The sequence below is a fragment of the Coenobita brevimanus genome, chromosome 9 (assembly GCF_032717465.1).
Source record: "Coenobita brevimanus isolate Jiangsu-jjx chromosome 9, ASM3271746v2, whole genome shotgun sequence".
NCBI classification, from domain to species: domain Eukaryota; kingdom Metazoa; phylum Arthropoda; class Malacostraca; order Decapoda; family Coenobitidae; genus Coenobita; species Coenobita brevimanus.
In genome coordinates, this window is record NC_136962.1 from 7577720 (window position 1) to 7590864 (window position 13145).

At 44.1% G+C, this 13145-nt stretch overlaps 1 protein-coding gene and 1 pseudogene across 1 annotated transcript in view; both read right to left on the minus strand.

The window, feature by feature from the left end:
- Nucleotides 1-13145, minus strand: part of LOC145409542 (cell adhesion molecule Dscam2-like) — a 75695-nt gene that overhangs the window by 17116 nt on the left and 45434 nt on the right. The window contains exons 29-30 of the mRNA XM_080279933.1: nucleotides 11799-12032; nucleotides 10769-10938 (exon numbers count right to left, since the gene is read on the minus strand). Of these exons, the coding sequence (XP_080136059.1) occupies nucleotides 10769-10938; nucleotides 11799-12032 (404 nt within the window). The remainder of the gene's footprint in view (nucleotides 1-10768; nucleotides 10939-11798; nucleotides 12033-13145) is intronic.
- Nucleotides 7895-8009, minus strand: LOC145410068 (5S ribosomal RNA; annotated as a pseudogene).

The following is a 13145-nucleotide window of genomic DNA, read 5'->3' on the forward strand; positions in this document are numbered from 1 at the left end:
CTCTTTACTGTGTAACTCACAAAAATCAGGTGCAACATAGTACCCCTTTACTGTAAGGAATTGATTCTGTGAGGCACAAATCACAGTTACATCCTCTGTCTCAGGAAAGTAAAAGTACTGTTTCGCATGAATATGAGCATGGAAAACTGACTTCAACTGAATGGGTTGGAAGGTGCAACGTTGCAGAGCAGAGGAAGTATTTGTGTCCAAGAAGGCCCTCTTACACTCCTCTACCTTTAATGGTACGAAGACAAAATGCAAAGCAGGACATACATGGAGATCAAGAAATGAGGCCTTACCCTTCTCAAATTCATCCACAGTCGTTTCTGCTACATATTTCTTGTCATCTGAGACAACTAGCACCTCTGGACCCTCTTCAGTAACAACAAGTGTACTATTAGCAGTAGCAAAAGGGAAGGAAATGAACCGCCATGCCTGGTATGTTACAGCATTCCTCATAGGTACCAATATCAGGATGCCTTCATGGGTCAACTGGGCCTCTAACAATGGGTAATAATATTCCAGTTGACTCAGATCAAAGAGTGGCATAAGTCCATGTTTCCACATTGCTATATCAAGTGCATTTGTTAGTATATTAGTAGGCAGCAATAAAGCATTAACCATGTTCAAACTAACATCGATTAAGCCGTCCACCTTATTGGCTGCATGCTTCTCCAAAGCAGTGGTTGACTCGTCGAGAGCATGTAAGTACTCAGCGAATAACACCAAGTTAGGGTTGGTAGGTTAATTTGGATGTTGTTCACAAGCTCTACTAGATGGTTGGTAGTCCTAATTATCTCGTTAGCTTTGTTAGTGAACTCATCTAACTGTTTATACACATGCATGATTAATTTATTATTGGCTTTAGCGGCCAGTGTCAAATCATGCATCTGTCTACCCAATTGCACTACATCCTTATCTAATGCCGTACCAAAGAGTTGTTGAGACAGGATTCCTAGAAAATCCACAACTCCTCTCTTAGTACGTGCATGGACATGCTTGGAAAGATCAGAGTGTACGTTAGGTAAAGCAACATGCAAGTTAGTGAGCCTGTCGGTGAGCCTGTCTATATGCCTAGTCTGAAGCTCACAAAGCTTCAGTGTCAGAGTTCGTCAATCGTGGGTTTCGATTAAACATCTTTCCCACTTCCAATAGTTGCTGTCTGAGATTCGACAAGCCCTTGGAGACCTCCTTGACAATATCTGGCATTTGGAGATAGCCTTCCATTGGATAGTAGATGCATACTGCATCTTCCACTACCACGACTTCTCCAAGTGGGCTCTTCAGTGCTCCTGGCATTAACGCAGTCGTGTCCATGTCCGATGTCGTTCCATAGGTCCACCCCAAGCAACGCACGAGGAGTATGAGCCACAGCCACATTTTTTTTTTCTGCAAGAGTAGATACTCCCTTAATCACTCTTGTTGTGGGATCGTAGCTTGCTGCGATACTCTTGGTTAGGGACAGGTACGGATGACAACATAGACTGCGACGAAGACAGAGGGCACAACACATCAGACGATAGGCCTAGCTCTTGACTTACTAGTTTGATCCTATCAGTATGTACTGCCTCCTGAGTTCCATTAGCTTCATCCTTTATTCTATAAGTATTTCCACGTACTCGTTCCACAACGGTATATGGTCCGTGGAACTTAGGTCTGAGCTTGGAAATTCTCTCAGGGTTGTGGATCATGACCTTCTGGCCTGCCTGTAACGTCTTTTCTTGACTACTTTTGTGTTGTTTCGCCATCATCTCCGCTCTTGAGGCTTTTAATCTTTTCCGTACTTCACTGTGTATACGTTGAAATTTCAACAACTGTACCTTTGCGTAGTCTTCTTCGTTGTATACTGGAGTAGGAGGTCCAGCCAACAAATCATAGGGTAACGCTTTCTCTTCTCCATAAAGGATATAATGAGGAGACTTCCCAGTTGATGAATTTTCTGAGGAGTTGATGGTCGCCGCTACATGTGGTAACCAGTCTTCCCAGTTATCCTCCTGATTTGAGGTTATTACTGGTCTCAAGACTTCCAGTATCTTCCTGTTTGTTCTCTCCACCAGGCCATTGCTCTTAGGACTGTAAGGCATTACAAAAACTTGCTTTACTCCATACATACGACAGATTTCTTGTAACACCTGGTTACGAAATTCACTGCCATTATCGCTGAGCAATACCTTAGGTGTAGAGTATGGACAAATCACTGAAGTCACAAAAGCGTGCGCCACCTCCTCTGAAGTTTTCGTCTGTAAAGGTGCTAAAACAGTGAATCGTGAGAAATGGTCCACTGCCACCAGTACATAACTTGAACCTTGACGACTTCTCGGCAACACTAAGAGATCAATGGAGACTGTATCCCAGGGTTTTTCCGGTAGAGGATACTCTAAGATGGGAGTCGGAAGTCCCGTCGTTCCTCGTATTTCCGCGCATTTGACACATTGACTGACGTGGGCTTCTATGTCCTTCCTCATGGTCGGCCAATAGTATTTCTTTCTCGCCTCACGCATGCATCTATCGCAACAGGGATGACCCGCTTGAGGTACGTCATGAACTAACTGTAGCACGGCTTGCTGTAAGGTAGCAGGAACAACCAACTGATATGCAGTGTCCTTCCCTGGGGGTTGCTTATACAAAAGACCCTGTTGAAGATGGAAGTGAGTCATTGGTACTGGGAGTTCAGGTAGACAAGTCTCGTCGCCAGACTCCAAGGCATAGATGACTTGAGACCACATCGCATCATTACGTTGTTCCGCTTTTACCGTGTCTGAGGAATACTCAGCAAGAGCAACATCCTCGGCTATGGTAGCAGCAATGTTTCTACTCAACGCGTCGGCTATAACATTTTGACGGCCTGGTAAATATCTGACCTCTGGATCAAACTCCATTACCTTGCCAAACCAACGCGCAACCTTACCGTGCAAGTTTTTTCCTTTAAACAAGTCGCGTATGGGTGCATGGTCAGTTAAAACAATTATCCGGTAGCCAAAAATAATGTCCCGGAAATGTCCTAATGCCCACACGACTGCTAATGTCTCCAAATGTGTCGTCGAATAGTTCTTCTCTGGGGGTCTTAATGCCCTACTAGCATACGCTATGGTATGTGTCTTTCCTTGCTCATCCTTCTGCTGTAACACCGCTCCCAGACCCAGACCTGAGGCGTCCGTGCACAGATAGAAAGGTTGAGTATAATCAGGAAACGCTAATACGGGTGTTTCTGACATGGCTTGTCTGAGCTCGTTGAAGCTTTTCTCTTCCGAGGGTCCCCATTTCCATGCAGCGTCCTTCTTAAGTAGCGTTGTTAAAGGTGATGCTATGATGGCATACCTGTGGACAAAACTCCTATAAAAGCCAGTGAGGCCTAGGAACGATCTTATCTGATCCTTGTTCTGTGGTGTAGGAAAATTTATTAGGTCATCTAGATACGCTAAGACGTCTTGCCCTAACATCTCGCCAAACAATTGGTTAATCATCCGCTGAAATGTTAAAGGAGCATTACTCAGTCCAAAAGGCATCCGGAGAAATTCAAAGTGCCCACGGTGAGTGCTAAAAGCAGTAATGGGACGCGACTCTTCGGTCAGCTCCACCTGCCAATACCCTGACGCTAGATCCAGACAAGTAAACACAGTATTTCCCTTACCTAGTAAGCCTCACAGATGCGGAATCGGGTACTGTTACCTTGTTCACTTGCCGAAAATCCACAACAGGTCTCACACCACCGTCCTTCTTAGGCACTAGAAAGAGTGGTGCATTCCAAGGCGAGGAGGAAGGCTGGATAACGTCATCACGCAGCATCCTTTCAACTTCCTCATCCACTGCTTCCCTTTGGCTGTGCGGTAGACGGTATGCGGGCACATAAACTGGATTTGTACCAGGGCACAAACCAATATGATGCTTCACCCTATCCGTCCTACCCAGTTCTTCTCCTGGAAGTGCTACTACGTCGGAAAATTCTCTAAGGAGAGTTAGGAGTCGTGTTTTATGGTCTACATTATCCGTGACCTTCACATATTGCTCCAGCTGTTTTTCCTTAGCCAGACGTACGGGTTCCGACTGAGTCCTTGCTTGAGATGTAACTACAGGAGAGATCACCGGCACGTCGTCGACTTCCTTTATGGGGGCACCATAGCACATCAAGTCACCTATATAACAACCATCTCTGAGCTTAACTGCGCCACCACTCATATTTGCAATGAAGAGGGGCGTCTTCTGGTCTTGGCCAACGCTAGTCAGAGTCGATTCCAGCGACAATGCCTTATGTTTTACAGTCTCAGTTACGCATGCTACATCAGTTCCCACCGACACGTCAGGTACTCGGACAGGAATTTTACAGACAGTTTGACTGGGTAAGTGGTGATTACCACTCACTATAGCCCTGACTTTCTTCCAGTCCATACCCTCCGCTTCGTGTGCATCCGGGGACTCCCTTGACGCTTCACTTGTTGGGGTCACAACTGGTTGGACGGCTCCTGATTGGATGCCAGTTCCAGTTTGTGTCGCTGAGGGATTAAGGCCTACAAACTCTTTCCCATTAAAGGAAATGGAATGTCTTTGAGGGTGTATTACTATATCATACTCCTCCATGGTCTCAAAGCCTAACAGTCCATCAGCTGGCAGAGGAAAATCCTCAACCACATAAAACGTAGCACGTAACACAGGAGATCGTTTATCTGCCCTCAATGTCAACGGCACCTGGCTCACAATCTTCATTCTACTCCCTGTCACACCTGTCAACATTACATCAGGTGGTGATAATGTCCAGTTTGTTAGAGGCATTTCACTTTTAAGTCTTTCCAGCGCTTTACTAGAAATAATGTTTGTACATGCCCCTGTATCTACGATCAGGGACACTTGACCTTTTCCTATGATCCAAGGAATAGATAATAAGTCCACCTTAGTAATCGCTGCCACACACGCATCGGTGGATTGTACTATTTTAATTACTTTTGCGCGCGGCCCTGAGCTTCCCCCGAACTAGCTGGGTTCCCTAGTTTCTTCCTCTTTTCAATGACAAAGGGGCAACAGTCCGTTTCATGAGGACAATGCCCATGTATGACATACCATCTTTTCACCTCTGGCTTAACAGCCTTGGTCCTTTGCTGTGGAGAACTAGTAGCTGTATCTCTCCAGCCCGAAGTTTGCAAGGCTTTGCTAGCTTCTGCATAGCATATGCCTGCCTTCGCCAAAGCCTGACTTTCAGTACAGTTAGGATGCTGCTGTACTATATCAGTAGCCAGATTAGGTACAGGTATCTGCCACAAAGGAGGAGGGTTAGTCTGACCTTGCACGCCCATATTGTTAGTCATGCCCCAGGTATTTGGATAAGGGCCCTGGGTTTGCATGCCAATATTAGTATTCATGCCCCATTGATTAGGATTCTGGGTTTGCATGCCAATATTAGTATTCATGCCCCATTGATTAGGATTCTGGGTTTGCATGCCAATATTAGTATTCATGCCCCATTGATTAGGATTCTGGGTTTGCATGTCAATATTAGTATTCATGCCCCATTGATTAGGATTCTGGGTTTGCATGTCAATATTAGTATTCATGCCCCATTGATTAGGATTCTGGGTTTGCATGTCAATATTAGTATTCATGCCCCATTGATTAGGATTCTGGGTTTGCATGCTAATACCATCTGTGTTTATACCCCATGCATTTGAAGAAGGAACAGAAAATAAATTCTGTCCAAACCTTGTGGTGTACTGAAAACATCTGAAGTATGCACAGGTATGTGAGTGGTTGTAGTACTATCACTAATGACTGGATTTTGCATATCCTGAGTGACCAAAGGTACTGTTGTAGTCTCAACTTCCACAGTCTCCTTACTAGGATTACCCTCTAGCAAGACTAGTGGCCATTTTGGATCTAACTGATTGCTCTGGGACTGTTGAATAAGTATGACCAGAACGCAAATGCAAAACGTTCAAATCCTCATCCTGTCCTTCAGAAATATCCTCATCACCTTGATCCTCAATATGTCCTTCACTCATTTAATATGTCTGAGCACTTTTATTTGATGTATCAACCCACTCATAAAATGCTGAGTCTAGTGGGGTTAATCTCTATTTCCCTAATTCTACGTCCCCACTTTTTCACTGTATCCATCCAACCTTGTCAGTAATATTCCCCTCCCAGTTACAGGAAGATAAACTGACATAAAAAAAAGGATAGTTATGGTAAGTGACAGAGAATGGAACACATATAAAACACAAAGAAAGTATATTTATTTCAAGGGAATTCTGAGAAACCTTTATTTCCACTCATCAACTAACTAACGTGTGTTGATTCAAGTGTGTGTGTGTGTGGATAATGCATGGACACTACCTAGATATGAAAGTCCAGGATGATGTTCCACATTCCACGTTCCACACTCCACCAGACTCCTCCAACCATACACGGCAGCCCACTCGCTGTGGGAGTTAGCAAGCGAGTGGTTCGCCCTGCATCACGCCAGGCCCGCCGCTTTCGGTCTCCCTCGGCTCGCCTCGGCCGTAGTTGCTAGAAGTCGCTAGTTGACCCACTCCTCACCGCACTGGCTTGAACTCCCCTTATCTCGCCTCTCGCACACGAGCGAGATTCTTGCCAGTTTGCGTTTGAAGATGGAGATATCTCGCACACCACAGGGCGAGATAACTGCCAGTTTGTGCTTAAGATAGGAATCTCGCACTGGCAGAATAATGGGAGGAATTAATATGCACCACTCCAGTTTATCTGCTCCACTTAACTCACTGGTAATTAGTCCCCTTACAACAGTAGAGTAAGATTTTCTGTTTCACCTTCAGGAACGAGCGATTGCAAGGGTTACTGGTTCACAGCATAAATCCCTTTAGCACGTATCGTATCCCACCGCTGCCACCAATTTAATGTATCGGTACACGGCTAGCACTAAATATCGTGCCACCGCTAGCACCAATAAAATGTATCGTCGCACTGCTGGCCACCAATTTAATGTAGCCGTTATGGAGTAGCAGTTGACTACATATTAAGTGTTCTGCTGTATAGTATAACTAGACCACCGTGTTGGATCGATGACACTGTATGTAGTACACGTCAGCTACTCGCCGTCACTGCCTGACACTTCCCACCAAAGGTCCTCTGCCACGAGAAGGTGGAAGCTGGTCTGTTATTAAGTGGTAGTGTAAGGTGACAGAAATGAGCAGATTAAATCTCTCTTTATTGGGCACAGAATAATATAACTGCGACCCGAGAGATATGTAAGAGCGATACAACCTCCCTTTAAAACTGTAAAACGGCCTCTGACGCTGTACGCTCACCGAGCCGACTAGGGCGCAGTGCTGAGGTCAGCTAAAAAGTGAGGTGCCGAGCATTACATATACTCTGGGCTTATGCAAAAAGTAGAGATAAATGACAACTCTACTAGCACATTATACACCTCTATAAAATGGTATTAAGTACATTCACATATACCAACATAGTAAATGGTTCCCCAGGACTTTACACTTACGCACTATTCAGATATCTTTTCACTTCTCCTAACCTTCATTTTATAATTGAAACAGGGTGGCCCTTGTGGTCTGCCATCCACCTTCTTCTATACCACAGCTAACAGCAAAATGATATTTGGTTGTTCATCATTCACACTTCATTACACACTGTTAATTATGACTAAACAGCTTTAAAAATTATTATGTAAAATGTGTGATACTACAACTTCATATGGAAAAAGATGTTGACACCAGAATATATATATATATATATATATATATATATAATATATGCATACAGTATATATATATACAATATATATATATTTCATTCATTTATTGCCAGACGCCATGTATCCCAAACGGGGTGGCCAACGGCTTAGAGTTAATTGTTTTACAGGGAGGGGCACTAATCCTCCACCAACCCCACTTGACACGTAGGGAGAATGTTATGCCAACAGCATCTGGTGTTCCCAGGCGGTCACCCATCCAAGTACTAACCAGACCCAACGTTGCTTAACTTCGCTGATCGAACGGGAAGCGGTGTACTCAACGTGGTACATTTTATATATATATATATATATATATATATATATATATATATATATATATACAAAAATTGCAGATTGATTGTGAAGACTGAATCTATCCCTTTGTTTGTTCTATGGGGTTGTCACAGTGTCCGTTTCCCCTTTAAATAATTATTCATATAGCGAAACACATAGCAATATGATGTTGTTGCTGCTCTTGCTTAATCCCGGTCTACCTGGCCGAGCTGACCGCAGGTAAGCAGCTGCCCCTGTGGGATGGTGCCACTGTTGATGCTGTGTCTGCGTCGTGGTGGTGTGTTGTGCAGTACTCCATAATGTGTGTTATGTTGTGTGGGCATATACAGTATACAAACAGGCACGTGTCATGTGTGACTGCACCCAGCCTAAATTTAAGCTGGTAATTGAGGAGGGCCGGGTGATGTCCTGATCTAAGCCTACCCAGGTGAACTCGATCAGCTCTATTTAGGATGCCTCTGATGGGTGGATGTTGGGAGGGGGGCGTGAAGTATAGTGACGTGATCAAGGTGTTGCACTGCCCTGTGTGTGAACTGTATATGTAGTTGTTTCTTCAGTGCCAGTGTGGGAACTAGAAAGGTCTGGAGATGTAATGTTTCCCAAGAGGGTCTGGAACTATTTGTATGGTGACTGTTTTGTGTGTCATGTTGTGTTGTAATAAAAGATAAAATATAAAAATGGAAACATTTTAACGGATATACAAGAAGTATTAAAGAGATGGGAGGAATATATTCATGAGCTTTATGATGATGAGAGAGGAGTCAAGCCCGAGATTGACGGTGAAATGAGTGGGCCAGTCATTTTAAAAGAGGAAATTCAGAAAGCTATGAAAGATATGGGTAAGAATAAGGCAGAAGGAGAGGATGGAGTGGTGGTTGAGATGATGGAGGCAGCCGGAGAATTTGGATCAGGAAAAATAACCACTTTGGCAAACAGAATATATGATGCTGGATACATCCCAGAACCAATGAGAGAAAGTGTCTTTGTGGCCATACCAAAGAAAAATTAGCACTGGAATGTGATAAGCATAGAACAATAAGTGTGATGAGTCAAATGGGGAAAGTATTGTTAAGAGTGATAGGGGAAAGAATAAGACGAAACATAAATAGCTATGTGGCAAAGGAGCAGTATGGATTTCAGAGGAGCAAAGGCACTAGAAACGCTATTTTTGCATTGCGAATGTTAATAGAAAGATCTCTGGAAGTACCGAAGAATTTATACTCGTGTTCTGTGGATTTTGAAAAGACCTTTGACACCGTGAGGCATGAACGGATGGTGAGAATGTTGCGAATGGTTGGGGTAAATAATAAGGATATAAGAATCCTTGTAAACCTGTACTTGAATAAAAAGCTGCTGGTAAAGTCGGAGAGGAGAAGACGGAGTGGGTGACTATAAAAAGAGGAGTAAAACAGGGATGTGTTCTGTCGCCAGACTTGTTTTTTTTTATACGGACAAGTTGTAATGGACGAATTGAAGGAATTGCAAGGGGTCAAGTTTGGTGGTATGAAAATTAATAATCTGAGGTATGCTGATGACACGGTACTGGTAGCGGATTCGGAAGAGAAACTGGAAGAACTGGTGGATAGATTAGTGGAAGCATGTCAACAGAATGGGATGAAGATTAACATCAGGAAAACAAAGGCAGTGGTACTAACAACACGGAAAGAAGCGATAAATATCCAACTTAATATCCACTGAAGCTATATAGAGAAGGTGAGAAGTTTCGAATACTTGGGTGCGGTTATATAAGATGACGGAGGAAGTGAGAAGGAGATTGTAAGAATTGGTATTGCTACAGGAACTCTCGGACGAATGAGGAAAATTTTAACTAACATAACTATGGATATGAGGACACGAATAAGAGTGTTGAAATGTTTTGTCTGGTCAACGTTATTATACGGGTGCGAAACGTGGACAGTAAAGGAGAAAATGAGAGAGAGATTACAAGCAGCTGAGGTATAGTTATTGAGAAGAATGATGCTAATATCATGGATAGAAAAAGTAACAAATTAAGAAGTTCTGAGAAGGGCAGGAGTGGAAAGAGAAATGATAAAGACTATAAGGAAAAAACAGATGGAATTTTTGGGATATGTTATAAGAGTAAAAGAACTTGAAAATTATTGTTTACTTGGAAGAATAGAGGGAAGAAGAGCAAGAGGAAGACAACGATTAAAGTACGTGGACTGTATAAGAAGCGATTTACAAGAATCAGCAATGTGGAGTTAATCAAGATAGCTGAGGATAGAGGAAGATGGCTCTCCATGGCCGCTAACGTCACATGACCGGCACTTCTGTAAGGGTAAAAGCTGTGTTGTGTGGCTGTCATGGAATCACAGGGGTGTTGTGGATTGGGACAGACTGCTGCATAGAACCGTGTGTCCCTCACATCAGGAAGTCTCTAACAGGGAGGAGCTTAGTCTCAAAATATATGTGAGTCATTGGAGTGGCACTGGTGAACTCAGTTGCGATGAGAGCGATGTTACGTATGGTTTGGAAGGTGTGGTAGTAGGTCCTAGATAGGAGGGCAGCCAAAAGGGAGAGGACAGGGCGACAAGGAGGAGATTTGTTTATGGCTACCCCTTACGGGATTGAGGCGTCTGGCTATAGGTAGATGGAAATGATAGATAGAATTGGACTAGTGACAATATTCTGTGGTCAAAATGAGTCATCATACAGGCTTCTACGGACTCATTAGGCTGACCGTCTAGTCCACAGGGAGAGTTGCAGAAGCGGCTTCAGGAGTTCTGCAGTTGATTGTACCTCTGGGGCAATGGTTGCGGCCCCTGGTGTCCTTCCTGGCATCCTCCAGCCACGCCCTCTGTTGGTCCTGGGCGGCGGCAGGGACATTCTGGGTACCACTGGGCATCGATTTGGATCGACTCCCGTACTCCCCACCACGACTGCCTCGGCTGATGTACACGATCTCTGTTACAGCAAGACACGGAAGATTTAGTGTGTTTGCTTCAACTTGGCAAAGTTATACACAATTTCTGGCATTGCAAGACAGAGAAGTTTTTTTTTTTTTTTAACCTGACAAAGATATATGCAATCTCTGGCATAGCAAGGCAGAGCCTATAGTGTGTCTTAGCTATGACGTACAAATTAGTCTCTTCACCTTAACTTGGCCCAGATTTTCGTTCCCTTGTAGAATCTTTAACGTATCTCAGAGGCAGGGTAAGACAGCAGTAAGGCTCTGTAAGACTCTACATCCTTTTCATAGCACTTCATCGTGACTAGAGCCATATTCTCAGTGGCAGGGTAAGGCAATAGTAAGGCTCTGTCAGGCTCTACATCCATTTTCTTAGCACTTCTTCGAGACTAGAGCCAAATCCTAAAGCAAATCTATTGTTACAGCTCTGTGGTAGAATATGATAATGGTATGGCTCTACATCCTTTTCATGGCACTTCTTCGTGTTAATAACTTGCATCAGCTCAGCATTCAGGGTGGAAGGATGGTAATTTTAGGCCAGGTTAAAGTGAAGGGAGTATTGCCTAAGTGTTTATGCATCACCAGCTGACTGTTGGGTATCTGCCTTACCCCTGCCTCACTCTTGCCTCACTCCTGCCTCACTCCTGCCTCACCCCTGCCTCACCCCTGCCTCATCCCTGTCCTACTTCTGCTTCACTCCTGCCTAACCCTTACCTGTCTCCTTGCAGTGTGTTTCCTGTCTGCATCTGCCTCGCTCCTACCTCTTCTAGCATGCCTTTTACCTATATCTGCCTACCTCTACCCCATCCTCATCTGGCTCCTTGTAGTGTGACTCCTGTCTGCATCTGCCTCCCCCCTGCCTCACCTGTCTCCTTGTAGTGGGACTGGGACCGCTGCCTGGGCACCTGACCGTAGACTGGGGACTGCTGGGGTGGATGGCGGTCACTGAGAGGATGAAGGGAAGCAGCAAGGCAGTCACGAGGGGTCATTGCGTGTAGGGACAATCCGTACTCTAAAGTGTCTTTCGAACTACCTACGCTACAAGATGCCAATACGTGGAGAGAGAAAGAGAGAGCGAGAGGTGAAGGTGAATGCCTGAATGGAAAGACCTACCTACCTTACAAAATCCTTGTGTATGCAGAATAACATAAATTATTTACATGTAATATTCCACTAAGCAAATATAGTATAACACAATGGATATATATGGAACACTAAGGCGTTATGAGACTGAAAGATTTACCACAGAAAAGCAGGGGAAACATTAATGCTATATTCAGTACTACGCTCAGTTCGTCCGGATAATTGCTTGATTAATTATGACTAAAGTGTGTTTTGGTCTGTGAAGTGGAATGTTTATGTGCACATCTCCCCTACAATTCGTGCACACACACACACACACACACATACACACACACACACACACACACACACACACACACACACACACAGATAGATAGATAGATAGGTGTGTGTGTGTGTGTGTGTGTGTGTGTGTGTGTGTGTGTGTGTGTGTGTGTGTGTGTGTGCATTATAACAGGCCTACTGCCAGTTGTGTATTCTTAAACCTCTGCAATTCAGTACCGCATTTTTTTGTTTACCTTTGCAACAAACAGACAAGACGATTTTATGTAATTTGAGAAGGATCTATAGCTATGAAGGGGTTAATGATGGTCATATTTAACCCCTCCACCTTGAAAAATCACTCCTAAGCTTAACAAAATAGCAAGAATAGGATATGAAGACCACAGCGGCCGATTAAATGCATCAAACTTCAATATATAATGCTCACTTGGACTCAGTGTCTTGCAATTGTGTGTTGTGGATGTCGGTGGCTGAAGTTATGGTATGCTATGGTATGGTATCGTTTATAAGAACTCCAATATGCTTTCATGCTTTGGTCTTGGTCACCTAATGGCGGCTCTTCATGCTGCGCGATCTCTCGCAGTCTCCCTATTGAGTCTCTTGTCTCTGAGGTCATACTCTATGACCCAGGTCTTTTTTGGTCTGCCTCTTGCAACTATTACCTCGACGTTCACACTTCTCACCTTCCGCACACAACTGTCATCCTCCACCCTCTCCACATGCCCAAAACATCTCAATCTAGCCCTCCTCATCCCAGCACCAATACATTCCAGTCCCATCCTTCCTCTCAACTCTTCAGTCGCAATCCACTTCATATTAGAATTACGCTCCACCCACACTCTT